This window comes from Protopterus annectens, chromosome 16.part0 (genome assembly GCF_019279795.1).
Source record: "Protopterus annectens isolate FY-2018-M chromosome 16.part0, PAN1.0, whole genome shotgun sequence".
NCBI lineage: Eukaryota > Metazoa > Chordata > Ceratodontiformes > Protopteridae > Protopterus > Protopterus annectens.
This window is the reverse complement of record NC_056750.1, coordinates 797,943,745-797,962,395: the sequence shown is the minus strand read 5'-3', so window position 1 is coordinate 797,962,395 and position 18,651 is coordinate 797,943,745. Positions and strand designations below refer to the sequence as shown.

The window sequence follows — 18,651 nt, the reverse complement described above, 5'->3', positions numbered from 1 at the left end:
CCATTCCTCTCCCCACACTATGCTATAACCATCTCAGCATGGCACCCTTTTCTGTCCATTCCTCTCCCCACACTATGCTATAACCATCTCAGCATGGCACCCTTTTCTGTCCATTCCTCTCCCCACACTATGCTATAACCATCTCAGCATGGCACCCTTTTCTGTCCATTCCTCTCCCCACACTATGCTATAACCATCTCAGCATGGCACCCTTTTCTGTCCATTCCTCTCCCCACATATGCTTTCTGTGCATTCCTCTCCCCACACTATGCTATAACCATCTCAGCAAGGCACCCTTTTCTGTCCATTCCTCTCCCCACACTATGCTATAACCATCTCAGCAAGGCACCCTTTTCTGTCCATTCCTCTCCCCACACTATGCTATAACCATCTCAGCATGGCACCCTTTTCTGTGCATTCCTCTCCCCACACTATGCTATAACCATCTCAGCATGGCACCCTTTTCTGTCCATTCCTCTCCCCACACTATGCTGTAACCATCTCAGCATGGCACCCTTCCTTTGAAAAGGCTATAGCAACATTTTCATGCAGTGATTTTGCTTTTTCCCAGCCTTCCATGATTTCTTTCTCATCTTTCGTCAGCCTGTACATGTCCATTCCTCCCTTCTTTCTTTCTGTTATATATCTGAATAAGTCTTTTCTCACCCCTGTTGACTCCTTTGCCAACTCCCTTTCAATATCTTACTTTGCTACCCTCATCTCTTTTGTTGCTCCTCTGCTTGCCTCCTTGTTCTGTGCTTCCTCCATCTTTCATCCCCGTACCTTCTGCCTTTCATATGCCTGGCTTTTGCTTTAATTGTTAGTCTCACCTTACTGTATAGCACACTGGCCTTTGCCTCTTTTAGCCTCTTCCTTAATCCCTTGTATGCAGCCATGTGTAGTACATCCCTGATCAACTTCCTTAGGTTGTACGCTGCATTAATTTGTCCCCAGTCCCTTAAATCTTTGACCACTTCCCCCGGGTTATAATAATCCACTCCTCCAAAGTCCTACAGTCACCTTTGTCTTTGTAGTACTACTAAACCTCCCACCCAAACATTGTCTGGCTTTATTTCTGCCACCCCTATTTCTAGCTATCAAAGAAACTGAAAAACATAGTAGACCAATGTTTATAAAATGCCGTAGATGTCCTCAAAGTGAGTGTTGCATACACCACAGATATGTACTAGTTCCAGCAGCTGTATATTGTTTCAAAACCTGGATGACTGAACTATGTTTTTTTAGCCTGGTGTCATTATGGTATAGGCATCTGAGTAAAAACTTTACAGATCTATGTGCTTTAAGACTATAATGTGAAACTATAAATACTGCAGGAGGCCAGCAGGTCAACTCATCACTTTGTATTCCTGCTTTACTGATTGAATTTTCATGCATTTAATATATACACAACCACATATATATATATATATATATATATATATATATATATATATATATATATATATATATATATATATATATACATACATATATATAGATAAGTAAGAGGTACTTTTTATAATGTTTTCATCAAGCTGAAGGTTCAATCCATTAGTTATGAATGGTGCAATCTTCAGTTAGTTGAGTCTAGATGAACATGGGGGAAGCACATGACACCTCGTTGTGGTAGACCTTTGAGATAATAAGACATCCTTATAATTTTCTGAAGCTGACTTTTTTTCCTCCTTATCTTGAATGATCTTAATGTCACATTTTAATGGAGAAGGTACATTGTGATGACATTTTAAAACATGAATTATTCTGGACTTAAAAGTTAAACGCTTAAACTTCATATGACGTGCAGCAAAACTCACTGGTGTTGTGGGAGTCTGAAAGTTTTTTTTTTTTCTTTCTTGTAAAATGTAACAAATTCTACCTTCACTTGCATTAAATCCTTACACTATTTTTAAAGTTACTAGCCTTACTTAATACAACATGTTCTAGCAGAAATTATTTCCTTCCAAAGCATCTATTAAAACTATAAATACTATTTCTTCCAGGTCCTGGTATTTCTGGTTATGCCAGCAACCCCCCACAAGCTGGACAGTCACTTGTAAAATGCCTAGACAAGGCCATGAGTGTAATTCCTGCTGAGAACCAAAAGGAGACACCTATCTACCTAGGGGCTACTGCTGGTATGAGATTGCTGAGGTATGTAAACAGTGACTGTTAGACAAAAGTGCTCTGGCTTGCCTCACATCCTAAACAGATGCACTTTTACTGATTGTTGGTAACAAAACCTGAACTTGGGAATGTTGAAATTCACTGGCTACTCTAAATCTCCTATGATGTCCAGAATGGAGTAATTTTTTTTAAATATGTTTTAGGCAGAGCATGGCGAGTCTATATTGTCAGACATTTCAGGGAGCAGAAACAGATGAGTTGCAGTGATACTGGGAAAGACACTAACAGTACATACCTACACACACACTCACACACACACACACACACACACACACACACACACACACACACACACACACACACACACACACACACACACACACACACACACACACACACACATAGCACACATAACTGAACATTAAGATAAAATAAGATTCATGGCTGCAGACAGTATGATGTTAAATATTAAAAGTCTCATTCAATGAAATTTAATGAATATTTGTTTTAAAATGGATTTCAGACTAAGGAAAGTAAATTGTTTCAGCTAAAAAAAAATGATATCCCATATATGAAATTAGCAACCCGGTGGTGTAAATTTTGCCTCTAAATGATTGCTACTGTTAAAGTGACACCCGATTTGGGAAAAAGGCATTGTGGATGGATGGATCCCATATTTTAAATTTCATTCTTTGGCATAGTGTCTAAGAAAACAGATTAAAATATATATATTTTTTAAACTATAGTCAGACTTCAGTAAGGCACTGCTGTGGGGCTTCTGTTTCACACATCAGGCAGTTTGCCTTTCCCCACTCCCGAAGAAATCATATTTGCATGCTATTTGACCAGAGCATTTACTAATCATTATTGATTATAGCATTAATTTTGGAAAGTATCATACAAAAAGTATTCTTTTATTAGTAAATTAACAATATTTCAAAGTTCAATGAGTCTTCAGTTCACATCATGCATTTCGGTCATTACAACATTATATCAACTTCATTATTTACCATCTACATACACCTCATTTAAACCGTTATTTTTCAGTGTCATAGTACATTAATGTGGGCTTTACTGACAAAGACTTGATCAATCACATTGGAAACTACATTTAAGGTTTATTGAGCTTGACCAACACTATATTATCCTATCAAAATCTGCATTTCAAGTTTATTCCCTGGTACCACCTAGACCTTTTAACTGTTTTTTCACTCCATATTCCTTAGCAGTGTCCACCCAATCAGGTTCTTAATCCTAGCTTGGCTGTACCATTGCTAGCTTGCATTTTTAGCTAGTCTATCAAACATCAAACATTCACAATACCAATCATCAAAGGAACGATCATTTTAGATTGAATCCATAACTCCTAAAAACAACAAAAATTAAGTCTTTATTTCTGCAGAGGGATGCCATCCTGCACCCCCTCACCCCCTGCTAATAAAATAAAAATGTACATGTACTGACTCCAATATCACACAATAGTGGGATAAGAGCAAATTCTCTTACCCCACTGCACCGCAATCCCATACAAAACACTTGCAGCAAATACTCCATTGAAAAGAAGTTTCGCTCATATGAGTGTTCAGTGTTTCAGACTGCAATCCTGTACACCAATTTAGAATTCCAATTACACCTCAACTTAAAATTTGGACCTTTACAATTGATTCCTAGGGCTGCAGTGCTGAAACGTTTTACATCTTCCATGCATCTCAAATGTCTAGTTGAGGTGCACCTACCTACTAACATCCTCCTACCAACCAACTAGGACAGCCACAAAGGCATACCCAAATTCATTTTGGGAGTGAGGCATCCCCAGACACTTGGTGGTCTAAACTGCAAATGTCACCTTGTGGGGCTATCAGTGAGGTTATTAACATACCTCTTGTTTTCTCCCTAAAAGTGATTGTCCTATTGCAGGTAAGCATTACAGTATTACATCTGTGTTGTTAAACTTTGCGCCAAGTGTTGCACACTTTACTAAGAATATTATGCAGTTCCATTTTGCTTTTGCTATGTTTTATTTTACTATAACTTCATTTAGTTACTTACTATTTTGCTGTCTCATATTCTGACATTCATCAGCTCTACTGCATTTTGTGTCACTTTGTACTTAAATTTACAACAGACTAGATAAAATATGCCTACCTACCTACCAACCACAGCCTGTTTCTCCCTGTAAAAGTGTTATCAGAAGGAGGACTGGTCTTCTGCTCAGTATACAGAAAATAGAAACTCAGGTTTAATAAATTAATACATATATTTCCAATGAAGTAACTAAAGTAAAATGAGGATATATTAGAACCAGAAAGCCCACTTTAATGTATAAAAATTACAGCAAAAATAAATGTCAACAAAATCTTTGCATGTGATCTTTAATTTATAAGTTTAGTTATTATTTCATTTACCTGATGTATGCCTGAGGCACTCAGAAAGAATTATTTATGCCCTTATTTAACAAAACTATATCTCCTCTAATCTGTTTTCAGTCAAAATGTTCTTATGATTTGTAGTCCTTCTGTTTATATCAATCATACCTCACATCTGTCCAGATTTTCATACAATGTCCAGATTTTTGCTTCATATTTTGGTCTGTTCTTACTCAGTTTGTGGTATTCTGGAAAAATCATTGAAAACTGAATGTATTAAATAATGATCTTTATACAATCTCATGTAGTTCATCCAAAGCTACTAATAAAGTATATGTAATTTATTTTTTCATAACAATAAGGGGTGTACACAGTCAAAAAAGTGGATATAACTGCTGGTGGGGGAAAGGGGTTATCTGTGGATAAAAGTACCTTATGCTCTTATCATCTAGTCATTTTTAAACTGTCTTTAATTTGGCTCTGCGGGACTAATATGCATGTGTTAATTTGGCTACTGTGCATTTATATGAAACAAATGTGAAATATGTTGCTTTGGTCATTATTGCTGATATTAATTTTTTTCACACAGACATCTGAGAATGGTGCAATCAACATTGTAGCTATAATTGCTTGGTTTGGGGGATGTCTATAGATAAAAATGGCTGACGCTGATGAGTTGATAAAGTTAAATCCTTTGCAGAATTAATGTGCATCGGTCTAAAGAAAGTTGGAATACTTTACTGTGGGCATTTTTTATAACAATCATGCATATGATGAGTACATGGTCATTAAAGTGTCAGTAACTGCTGAGTATGGATATTGGTAGATTTTAATGACAACAGTTTGAGTGGTCTTTTATGGTTTAAATGTTCTGAAATGGCTTCTTTTGTTGTTGTTGGTTCATGCATTTTATTTCATTGCTTACTGGAAAAATGTTCACAACTACACATTTAAAATATACTATAATACATGATGATGTGTTATATAAACAAGAATATAATTTCAAAGAATCAGGAAGATGAATCAAAATGCACCTGGATTTATGCATAATCCTAAAAATGGATGGTGGCTTGGTTTGAAAACAGCCCAGGGCTAAGCAAAGGCTACCACACACTGAGATATAGTTTATGTGAATAGAGATAATGTTATGAAAAGTATTTTTTGAAGGCAAGGGCAGATTTTTATTAACACAAGTCACTCCTGCATACCTTGCCAGGTCTTCTCATCAGCTTCAAAAACAACAAAAGAAATCGTCACCCAAGTTGTTTCCAAATCCACAAGAAGACCTGAGTGGGCTGTTGAACTCTACAAGTCTTGAGTATTTTAGTAAAACCCCTGCTTCACCCCATGCTGAACCCCCAAATGAACATTTTCTTTCCTGGTTTACTTCTTCCAGGCCGTCTCTTCTTATGCATCACATTGCTGACAATTCAGTTCATATTAACTTGCTAGCACATTCAATTACCTCTCTTTGTTACTGTGTGGACTATCCAGGCACTAGGCATACTTAAAGCACATTTCCTATATTTGCACACAGGATAATTACAAGTACCCCTGTCTCAGCACAAAAACATACTTTTTTAGACTTCAGTAACCTATCAGCAGTCCCTTTATTTAGTGCAGCCTAGTGGCTCACAAGGGTTCAATGGACAGTGTCTTTTGGAGCAACTTTGAATTGCCATCTGTTTGGTCAGTCAGCCATTGTAATGAGGCAATATACATTACCAGGGTAAATTGCATACTTTACTGCTAAGCACTCATTCTCAAGGGCTAAATATATTTTGCAGCATTGTTTAATTTCTACTAATATAGTAGAAAGGGTGCTGCCACACCTTGACTTTCCCAGGACAACACAGTTCCCAAACTTATTTTTGATGCTTGCTTATTCTTATAATATACCCCCAATACCTGGCTTCCACTATCCATAAAATATATGGATTCCCTAATTCATCCATTTTACTATACCATGTAGGTGACATACCCATCAAAAAAGAAACAATTACAAGAGATCTAGGCACTGTTGTTGATAATTTCTTGACTATTGACAGTTACGAAAGTCTTCCATTTGGCTCACCTAATTTATAAAGGTATACAATGTCCTTTTTTGCATATATTCATCTAAACATATCACTCATCTTGAGAGATTTCAGAAGTTCCTAACTAAAAACATCTGTGACCTCAAAAATATTACTTATCACGGTAGACTAGCAGTCATGTGTTCATTTTCAGTTTATAGACTTCTGCTTGCTGATCTTTGTCTAGCCTTTCAAGCCATGAAAGATCTGCACCTCTTTGACTTTCAAGTCCTTCTCAGAAGAAATGGCTCTTCAAATGCCAGATTAAAAGAACTAAACCTTTGTCAATAACAAAATAAAATATGCTGGCATAAGATTCATATTCTAAAGTAGGCCCCACCTCTAGAACAAACTTCCACAGCACGTCAAGCAGAGTAGCACCTTTACCACCTTAAAGGTAACCCTAGATAATTGCATGAACAACCTCAAATTCTGTCCCAGCCTATCTTGTATTGCCCTCTTTGAGACTGAATGGAACTTTTGAATAAGTTACTGGCTGGGCTTTTAATGGCCTGCAGAATTTTTGTCTATTACCAAACTAAGAAAACACATCTGAATATGCATAATTCTACACAGAACACCTGTACAATTATGTTGATAGATGTACTGAGACTGTACCAGAAACAAGCCCATAACAAACTCAAATAGCACACCACCTAGGTGGAATCTGAACATAAACTGATTGTACAACAAAAGGAAAAATGTCATTGCTAAAATTAGGAAATGCAATGCAGAGTTGGATTAAAAGTCTCTCATCAGGCTAGGCAAACATATAAGAAGGCAAATTAAGTCTACCAAAGCCTATTTTAAGGTAAAGATAGCCTCCCAAGCCCAGAGAAAACCACAAAGCTTTCTTTAGCTATGTCTGAAACCACAAAGGCAGTGCACAACAATGTGCAGAACTGATAGAATGTGGAGCCACCTACATGGAGCAGGAAGGTAGAGCAAATCACTCTCCGCCCCAACCATTCTAGCAAATATAACCCTTCAACTATCACTTGTCAGAGATTTGGAATGCATGGCTAGGCTTAAAAGAACTCTTGTGTTCATTAGCCTACTAAATACCTATGAAGCTATGAATTTGGGAGCAGATCCTAAATGCACTCTGTTAGGCTAACAACACTGCATCGATGGACACAGATAATATCCAAAGATTCCTCCTAAATAGCCTGAAATATGACCTTTCTGGACCTCTGAATTCACTAGTTAACCATAGCCTCCAGACAGACTTTGTGCCATGTAAATGGAGAACTGTAACAATCATCCCTCTGCACAAGGGCGGTCCATCAATTGACCCTAGAAACTACAAACCCATAAGTCTGACTAGTCTCACATGCAAAGCCATGGAAAAAATTATCACGGATATGATTAATAATGATAGAGGACAGCTTTAGTAACTGGATCCAACCCAGTCTGGCTTTGTCAAAGGCAGATCGTGCCTACTCAGCCTGATGGACTTCTTTGAAAAAGTCTCCAAGGCAATGGATGAGGTAAAACAGTGCATACTGTCTAACTTGACCTGGCTGAAGCATTTGATACAATACCCCACTCAGGCATTGTAAACAAACTCAAAGAATTAGGCATTAACCACTCTGTTATAACCTTAATAGCAAGCTGGTTCAGATAGAACCCAGAAAGCTAGGATAGAGGAGACCACTGCCATAAAGAGGTCCGTCACTAGTTGTGTCCCTCAGGGTTCTGTTCTGGGCCTGCTCCTTTTTGGCATTTACATCTCGGATGTCAAAGCCAATAACATAGGCTAATTGGGAGCAGTCATAAAATCCCCCCAGGACACCAAGATGCTACAGGAAGAAGTGACACAGACAAATGACTAGTGCCAAACCCACAGCTTAAAACTCAGTGTCAATAAATGCATAATATTACAGCCATCCTAGGAAACTACTTCATTGATAACACACCCCTAACAGTGAACCCAGTAGTCAGGGATTTGGGAATGTATGTAGATAGTAACCTGGTTTGACCAACTTATATGCAAAGGTATGGCATCTAGGTCCAAGGAGGTCATCATTGCTCTGTATTCTGACCCATCACTGAGTACGATGTCCCATTCAGTATATACATGACCAGGTATATGTAGCAACTGGAATGTCCACAAATTCAATACATACTGTCACAGGGTTTAAACAACATGTGCTATGAAAATTACCTCAAAACCCTGTCTCTATACTCAGATTCCTACAGACTGCTGGGAGGTGATCTGTGCCTGGCATACAAGGCATCCTTGGATACAACTCTGATGGAGCTTTTGCAGATCCAAAAAAACAATAACATCAGAACTAGTCAATGTAGGAACTTGAACTTTGCTTGTGACGTCAATAGGACAAGCTGGAGAAAAGGTATCTGTCTTAGTGAATTCCCCGCACCAGAGCAGGCTTCCCATCAGTGTGAAGCAGAGTTCTTTCTTAACCCTATTCAAATGTAAATTAGAACAGTGGATGGGAAATCAGAAATTCACCCCAGGTCTAGGACCTAAATCTCTAATGGATAGGGACAGTCTGTAGATCATACCCTGGCTTACATATACCCCTTAAAATAACCTCTTAGGCTCCAAACACTTGTAGGATACATTTGGGATACATGGTTAAGCTTATAAAGGCCCTAGTGGTTGGTAGTGTAGTATAAACCTATGAACCTATGCTTTCTCAAATGACAGTTGGTTGAACAGTAATCATGTCAAGTGAAAAATAGCAAAGGTGAGTAATGTTAAATGACAAAAATTATCATTTTAAAGTGTGTGCATTGTTAGTATGGTGTGTGACTTTTTTTTTCAAATGTGTGTTGGCTGAGTGGAGTTTTGTTTGAGTGTTGATTTCAGAAGGAGGATGTGGGATTGCAGACAGGTATGTTTTGGGTGTAATGCCAAACATTTTGACTATACCAAAACTTTTGGCATCAGTGGATGGGAGTGTGTGTGTGTGTGTGTGTGTGTGTGTGTGTGTGTGTGTGTGTGTGTGTGTGTGTGTGTGTGTGTGTGTGTGTGTGAGACTATTTCTGGATTAATGCTAGAGTAAGTCTAAGAGAGGGAACAGATTTATTGTGTGTGTGTGTGTGTGTGTGTGTGTGTGTGTGTGTGTGTGTGTGTGTGTGTGTGTGTGTGTGTGTGTGAGACTACTTCTGGATTAATGCTAGAGTAAGTCTAAGAGAGGGAACATATTTATTTTGTGTGTGTGTGTGTGTGTGTGTGTGTGTGTGTGTGTGTGTGTGTGTGTGTGTGTGTGTGTGTGTGTATGTATGTATGTGTGTGTGTGTGTGTGTGCGTGTGTGTGGGACTATTTCTGGATTAATGCTAGAGCAAGTCTCAGAGAGGGAACAGATTTATTTTGTGTGTGTGTGTGTGTGTGTGTGTGTGGTATTTGTGAGGGTTTTAGAGAGTGTGTTTCTGGGATAGGGTTGGATTAAGGGGATTAAGGATTAAGGAAGGGATGAGTTTACTGATGTACACATGTGGTGTTGTACATGGTGTTTTTCTGAGTGTGTTGTGCAGTGGTAATGTAAAGAAAGTTTTTTTTCCCCTAAGGGAATGTGTAAGTTTGGGTTAGAGGCAGGTGAAACCTCCCTGCCCAGCCTTACTAATGCTTGTTACCCTGTCCTTAACCCCTGCCTTGCACATTATATTAGAAAACCCTTTCTTAAACACTGCCACTATTCAGACATATTTGTCTGAATGCAGTGGTAGGGAGTTTAGTTAGGGGATGTCAAAAGGAAACATTTCATTTTGCGATGGTTTTTCATTTTCACTGTTCTTGATTTTCAGTAAGTTGGTATGTTTTTGAAAATGAGAACACCAATCTTTTTTGTTTCAAATCTTTTGCATTTTGATCATTAGTCATAAATCTATATAATATAAATCAGATGCATGCATTATGCTTTTAATATGAAACTCCTGTCCTGACAGCTGCCGGTGTACTTTTTCAGCCCCCTTATTTTAGTACTGGCTGCACATACCGGGCACTGCCTGGAGAGTTTCAGCCTCCACTTCCCCTCCTGTCTGACTTTTGCATTGTGCATTTGTTAGGCTTAATTTTTGCTATGGTGATCCCATCTCATTGGCTCAATCTCTTCTCTCGTTGACTGCTTTGAGTTGGCTTCCCCGTAGCATTTCAATTCCCATTGAACATATTTGTAACTTTACTCCATTCCATTGGTCAGTTGTCTGTCTGTTTATAACCCCTGCCCCCACTCTGGAGGTGTCCTTTGTCAATCAACATATATAAAGTATGTGCTTGTACCCAAAAAGTTTAGCTCTCCGCAAGTACTGTAATAAAAATGAACATGCTTATATTCTGAATCGAATAATGGTACTCATCTTCTGTTATGATCTCCAACCCTTGTCTCTTAAATGCTTGTTAACAGCAACTAAAATTAATGTTTGTTATATCCCTTGTTTTATTTAGTAATTGAGTAAATGTGCTACTTTAACCATGATATAACAAGAGACGGTTGTGATTGTTAGCCCTTGTTTATTTGATTTTGATATAAATATATATATATATATATATATATATATATATATATATATATATATATATGTGTGTGTGCATGCATGATAGCTTAGGTGACTGTAAATTTCTGTAACCTGACAACCCCAAGAAATGAAAATACTTATTAACCCACATCCAAAAACTTACATGGGTAAGAGAAATAAAGCAGTAGCCTCAACAAACAACAAGAATTCAAATATTACACTAAATACATCATACATAATGTGTATTAAAAATATATGTCACAGTCACCTTATAGAAATACTAAATGCATACAGCATTACTGCCAATATTTAAAAAAAGTCAACCTAAATGACCCCCCAGTGCAGAAATGGGGGCATATTATAGAACCCAACAGGAAACCAGCAAAAAGAAAAAAAAACATACTCTCCACCCCACTGAAAGATCTAACCCATCCATCATACTATTTTCAAATTAAAGTCATTCCCCATGAAAGTTCAAACAGCTGTCAATCTCTTCCTAGGGTTGCAAACATTGATTATGTAGTAACAGGCCACAAACAAAAAAATGTTCACTGTGGGAAGGAACACAGATCACATTAACTTAGTTAGGGGCACAAAAATGCCTAAGACTAAAAAAAAAGAAGGGAAAACACTCCCAGAGAAAAGAATCATGAAACCTTTGAAGAGATAATTCCCACTAAATCAAGAAACAAATGTCACACACAAACATAAATAAATAAATATAAGCAATGACTTAGTACTGTACAAAGGTCTTTTCCTAAAATAGCTCCCACACAAGAAAAATGACTACTGTGCCAAGCCTGACAACAGCAATTAAGCATCATTGATTCAAAACTTTAAAAGTCTAACTAATGTCTTTCGGCTTTTCCTGGTTAGGGGTCGCCACAGAGGAACTCCGGTCTGCTAATGATTGGCAGTGGATTTTTACAGTGCCGAGGTGCCAGCCCGATGCCCAACCTTCAAAGAAGGCCCATTCATACATGCACCTACCTGCATGTCTTTAAACATCACTTGACCGCGGGGAGGACATGCAGACTCCATACAGAAGTCGTTCCAGCTGAGAATCGAACCGGAGAACCTCTTGCTGTGAGGTGACAATTCTAACCATCTACAAGCCTTAAATATAAAAGGATATAATGCACATAAACTTTGTGCCGTCTTCCAAGTAAAATACAACATTGATTTAGTATTTCATATATGGCAGAAATAGAATTGGACATAAGGTTCTGTGGGCCAAACTCAGCCAGCTTTGCTTTAATTTTGCTCAGTGGCAGCCAGTAAAGCAGGCCACGTCATTTATGTACTGGTACTCTGAACAAGGCAAAGGTATCAAACTCTTAAAAAAATACCTTACAACAGAAGTGTAACAATTTATTGACATTTCTGCATGTCGACTCATAAATGTATCCATCCACAACTCCTTTTTCATATTTTTGCACATGGGGTTGGGGTATCTCTTTAACAGTGACAATCATCTCGAGCCAAGACACGTAAATCATTAACCTCAAATGGCTAAAACAAAAACATGGCACCACGAAGGACTGAAATAAAACACTAACTCCCTACAACCCCTACAGTTAGGAAGGAGCAAATTCCTCAAATCCCCACTGTACTGTGATCTCAGTGTGAGAAAGCCAGCACTGCTCAACAAGCTGATTTTGAATCAGCTGTACCGGCTTTCCTCACACATTGACAAAAGAACATGGAAAGCTGTGCACCAGCTACAGTCGACTTAACCCTGTACTTTATTACTCTATGTCTGAGTTTATACTTCATTCACAAATGTAGAAATACTTGATTTTCTGTAGAACAGCTTACCAGTTAAGAAGTTGTAAACGGATGAGCATGTGAGTCACTTTAAACTTGTAGATTTTGTATAACCCGCTCAATGCTCTCCATTGGATACTGGTGCAATACATATGTGAATACAGTAATCGTTGTGTATGTGGTCCTTTCACTCTTTCTCATTTGTGCAACCATAGAATTGTTATAGTTTAGGTAGGGGAGCTTGCCTGCAACATGGAGGGGTTCAGTAGAAATTATCTCTGCAAATGACACTTTTAAGAAAAGTTTCATTGAGTGGAAGACTGTCATGGTTGTTTTTGATCACTTGTACCTTTGTGGAGATTTAACTTGATGAGATGTATAGGGATCCCTTATGTAAATATATGGCTTTCAAGATTTTAATTATAATGCGGATGGGCAATTCAGATATGCTTATTTAGTAAATAACCCTGGATTTACATGACAGGTGTATGCCTGTCCTGTAAGCTACAAGCTAGTAGGCCTCATTTTCATTTGTACTGTCTTCTATTATTAACATTTTGTTTCCTGCCTTGTACTACTGATGCATGTGATAGGTCTGCAGATCCATGTTGATACTGAACCAGCGGAAGCCACAGTGGCTTAAAAATAGATATCCTGTTCAACAAATAATGAAGGTCTGAAGAATCTTATTTATTGTTTAAGCTTGAGAAAGAAATTACACTATGCCCATGCTTAACTCTTATATCTTATATATACCACTCTAATATCATCCACCCCATCCAACCACTACCTTTCTTTCCACTCCACTAACTACCTTGATTATAGCAAACTCAGATGCTCATAAGCCTAGTACTTATTATACGGCAGGAACTTCTTATTGTAACATTTGTTAATGTCTGTTATGTACATCACAGATAAAGATTCTAGTTGTTTACTGATGTACTATGTTCTTCATCTGTAAATATGTTGTAAGTAATTGCTATGTAAATTGTTAATCGCTATGTAATCCAATTTAACTACTGTCTGTTTATTTTATCTGTGGAGCTTTTCTCCCCGGGCCTCCACTGAAAATGGACCTACATCCAGTCGAACACTCCCGGTAAACAAATGTAAATAAATAAATAAAATATTTCCCTGATTTTGGAATCGGTATCAATCTTTCATTTTTGCACAATTGGAATGTTTTGTAATCAGAGCGCATCCAGTGGCTATAGCAGGGCTACTGATGTGCTCTTTATCCTCCTATTGAAATCTCAAAATTCAAAAGCTAAAAGAATGAATGCAGGAATCTATGAGTACCTCTATAAGTCTATTTAGCTATTGATGCATAAACAACTTTCTTAAGTCTGTCAGTGCATTAGGTATGCAGTTCCACCTATGTGCATATTTATAGTCTCAAAGGGCCTGTCTGGGCATTCCAGCTTCAGATAATTGCAGTTTATGAAAGCTGGCTGTTTCAGCAAGTTCTAGTTAAACTATATTCTGAGGATTTTTCATCTTCTACTTTAGAATACAGAATTCAACACAAGCTGACCAGGTCCTTGCTGAAGTTGTCAAAACAATAACTCAGTACCCAGTGAGTTTTCGTGGAGCTCGGATCATCACAGGTGAAGAAGAGGGTTCATATGGCTGGATTACGATAAACTACCTGTTACAGTCTTTTGCACAGGTCAGTAATTTAAATGACTTAAACTTGTATTGATATGAGATCTGTCATTTAAGACTTTTTACAAAGTAAAGGTAAATATATCTGTCATACTAACTCAGGGCAGGACCTCCATATCTGATAATGGTAACTCACATTTGGAAATGGGCCCATGAGTCACTGGAGTAAATGGCCTGCTCACGTTGCATAAAGTGTTCTCATTCACTTGTAGAAAAATATTATTTGTCTGTTACTCTAGTAACTAATGAGAATAAGAGAAGTGCCTGGACCAGAACCCCTAAATGATGGAAAAGGGCAGATGTGGTCTTCTCCATCAATGAGATGCACTGGCATGTTTAGACTGGTCTAAAGTCCCAGCAATCTGAGACTATATTGACATACATGGACATCTGACATCAGAGCACTTACTGACATCATATCCATTGATGCCTGGCATATCTAGATTGACATACATGATCTGACATCAGAGCACTTACTGACATCATATCCATTGATGCTTGGCATATCTAGATTGACATACATGACATCTGACATCAGAGCACTTACTGACATCATATCCATTGATGCTTGGCATATCTAGATATTTCACTCGGTCATGTCCCAGGCAGTCTACTGATATTCAGGCTTGCATAGATGAATAAGTGTGTCACCTTTTGAGAAGCTAATTATACCTTGCACTTCATTATGTTAACAGAACTTATTCAAGGTAAACTCCTTTTCCATCACAGGTATGCACCCAGGGGTGAGAGCAGAGTAAGGAGGTGGTATCCTAAAATGGGTGGTAAAGTAATGCAGTGAAAAGCATTTTCAACTGAGAAAAAGACGTTCTGCAGTTTGATTCTCGGTAGGGGTGCCTTCTGTACAGAGTCTGAATGGCCTCCTTCTTTTCATATAGGATTCATCCCAGAGACATGTGGTAGCTGAACTGCCAGCTCTAAATTGTACTTATTTATACGTAGATTCAAAGGTAATATGTACAATAAAATAAGGATTCAGATTCTACATATGATCCACGGTAAAACAAAATGCAGTGATTTCAAACAAACTATATCTGCATTAATATGATGTCCCAAGTATACACTGCACACTTTATAAAAAGATGTGCATAGAATATCCTAGTTATAATCACTACTATGGATTGAGTACATTTTGCATTATGCCATCTGCTATGACTCAGTTAACCTCATGGTTCAGACCTTGGAGGACTTGCATTTACTGCAGTGACTTGACCTGGTGATCAAAAACTGGGTCACTACCATTCTGAGCTGGTTCAAGGTACAGTGCTTTCAAGACCTACAGGAATCATCCAAAGCCCCAGTAGAAAATGCCACTCTAGTACCAAGCATTTTACCCTGGTAAAACTACCATAATTTTCCCCTTTCCAGGCACCCCAGCCCAGGATACTGGAAATCTGTTTTCTATATTCTTTAAACTACACTTCCAGAAACTATGCCTCCTAAATGATATATTACTCACCCTGTGTGTTATTGAAGTTACTATCTACACAGAAGGCCATTGCCACAATCCCTACATAAGATCGGCATGTTATTCAAATGATTCGACTCATGTTCTTCAACTCCTGAAACTAGCCACTCTATCCATCACCCACACTTGCAGCTGTATTATTTAGTCATTATATCATTAGGGATATATCTCAACAACATGAAAAAAGGGATTACTATGCCCCTATACAAGTGTGGAATATCTGTGATGCTGACTTTCTTTAGAATAACCGCCTTATTTGTCCTTTATTAAAACTATTGCAATACTTCATGCATTCTTACTTCTTCCAGTTTTAAAATCACGTCATCTACTCAGGGATATCCAGTATGATGTCTGGCAGAGTCATGATACAAATACTGCCTTGAATTCTTTTGTAGACCAAATACTAAAGCTTGCTATTTGTGATCATATACCTATAACAATATTTCTGTACTCATCCTTTTTACTATGAATTGTACTATATTATTACACAGGTTTTATTGCCTAGGTCCCTCTTTGTCAGCAGATACTTGGTTCCACAGGTGTACCCCAAAGGGTTCATCCTACCCTCCTTCTGTTCCCTGCTTATAATTTAAATATGGAAAGATTATAGGGCTTCCTGTGTAATGACATTAGCAGATAATGCCATAGTGCTCTGTAAGTGAGCATATATTTGTTTTGATATCACATTAGTTGTGCACAGGAACAGTGTGGCAAAAATGTTGATGCATACTAGCAATAAAGCTTACCACAGTAGCCCCAATAGTGTAGAGGAATTGCCTGAGCCAAGAATCAAACTTGGGTCCTCTGGGCCACGATAAGAACTTTATTCCTCTAAGTGACCAACTGGTTACTTACTGTGGGAAAAGTTTTGGCAATGTGATCATTTGTTAAACTGAGGTTTTGGAGATCTCGTCTTGGTGATATCGTCTTCGGGTAAGTGGTCTTTCGTTTATTCGAAGTAGACCCATACATATATATATGGCTCTATTACAGACTGTTGAGCACATACATGGTTGAAGCCCAAATTATCAGCCATACAGTGATGAACGGAACATCAAAAGAAAATGAAAATCTATCTCAGGCACTTCATCTCCATCACCTTTAGCTTCCTCAGCTGCTCTGCTTTTACTGCCCAGGTTTCTGTATCATAAGTAGTACTGGTAACACTGTTTTGTACGCCTTAATTTCCAGCTCCTTTGGCATTCTTCGGTCATACACTACACCTGACACTCTAAGTCAGTTGGCTGCAGCCCCTCTGATTCTTGCTTTGACCTCCTCACTTAGATGTCCCTTCTCCTCAACCACCCTTCCCAGATACTTGAATCTGTTGACCTGTTCCATCCTTTTCCCTTCTACCTCATTTCTCGGCTTCTTCAGATTCCCCCCATTTGCTGCCATTACAGCTGTCTTATCTGTTTCATCCCACGTGCCTTCAGTTTTACATTCCATTCCCCCATCTTTTGCTGAAGCTCTTGTTCAGAGTCTGCATGTAATGCCACATTGTCTGCATACAGCAACTTTGTTGATGTGCCCCCTCTGACCTGTTTGCTAAAGTAGTCCATCACCAGTTTGAACAGGAGTGGGCTCAGAAGTGAATCTCACTGGGAACCTCCACTGTGAGTCCAAACACTATTTGTACTCATGTCATTGGGTCCTACTGCATAGACTGCACTAATTCTGCCAATGTTTCTAGGACTTAAATCCACCACAGGACTGCCCAATCAGTTTTCCTGGGACTTTGTTGCATGCTTTCTCCAAATTTAGGAATGCCCAGCTAGACTCTTTCCAAATCTCTAGTTTCTGCTCATCTGTCTGTCTCGCTTCAAAATATTGGTCAGTTTTGTTACATCCTGATCTGAATTTGAACTGCTCATCTCCATTCTTACTTTCTGCTTCTCTGAGTATTTGTTTATTATACCATGATCCCCCCAAAACGTGCACGCTGATTGGCCAGCGTGCCCGTTGTAAATCGAATTATACTAATGGAAAAAGGTCCGGTCGCCCGGACTTTTTTCCATTAGTATAACTCGTTTTTTTAAAACACTGTCTCGCTATGTTAAATGGATTTAACATAGCGAGACAGCTTTAAAATAAGCAATGGAGATCTCCGTTGCTTATTTTAAAGCTGTCTCGCTATGTTAAACCCATTCAACATAGCGAGTAGTGTTTTAAAAGCAACGGAGAAAGCAAGATCTCTGTTGCTTTTTTGTTAGCTATGTTAAATGAGTTTAACATAGCGAGACAGTTTTAAAATAAGCAACGGAGATGTCCGTTGCTTATTTTAAAACTGTCTCACTATGTTAAACTCATTTAACATAGCTTTCTCCATTGCTTTTGCCCACAGCTCTGATGTACTGCGCAGGCACGCAGTACATCAGAACTGCCGCGGATGCCAGACATCTGCGGAAGGGCAGTAAACAGGCATTATACTATGCCATTATTTAAGAAAAGTAATAGTTTCTTTTCTTAAATAATGTCATAATATAATAGCAATAACCACTTCTGGGTGTGGGTAATGCTAATTACCACGGTTGGCTTTGTTTGGTCCCTCGGGCTTCACCCTCGGGACCAAACCACGCCAACCGTGGGTAAATTTAGCATTACCCACACCCAGGCGTGGGTTATTGCTATATTAGTCACCGTCTTCAGTGCTTTCATGCAGTGTAATAGGAATTTGATACC

At 38.4% G+C, this 18,651-nt stretch overlaps 1 protein-coding gene across 3 annotated transcripts in view; it reads left to right on the top strand.

Moving 5' to 3' along the window:
- Positions 1–18,651, top strand: part of ENTPD8 (ectonucleoside triphosphate diphosphohydrolase 8) — a 364,702-nt gene that overhangs the window by 325,280 nt on the left and 20,771 nt on the right. For all 3 annotated transcript variants that reach the window (XM_044058523.1, XM_044058522.1, XM_044058524.1), the window contains 2 exons: positions 2,001–2,151; positions 14,328–14,487. In XM_044058523.1, coding sequence (XP_043914458.1) covers positions 2,001–2,151; positions 14,328–14,487 — 311 coding nt within the window. The remainder of the gene's footprint in view (positions 1–2,000; positions 2,152–14,327; positions 14,488–18,651) is intronic.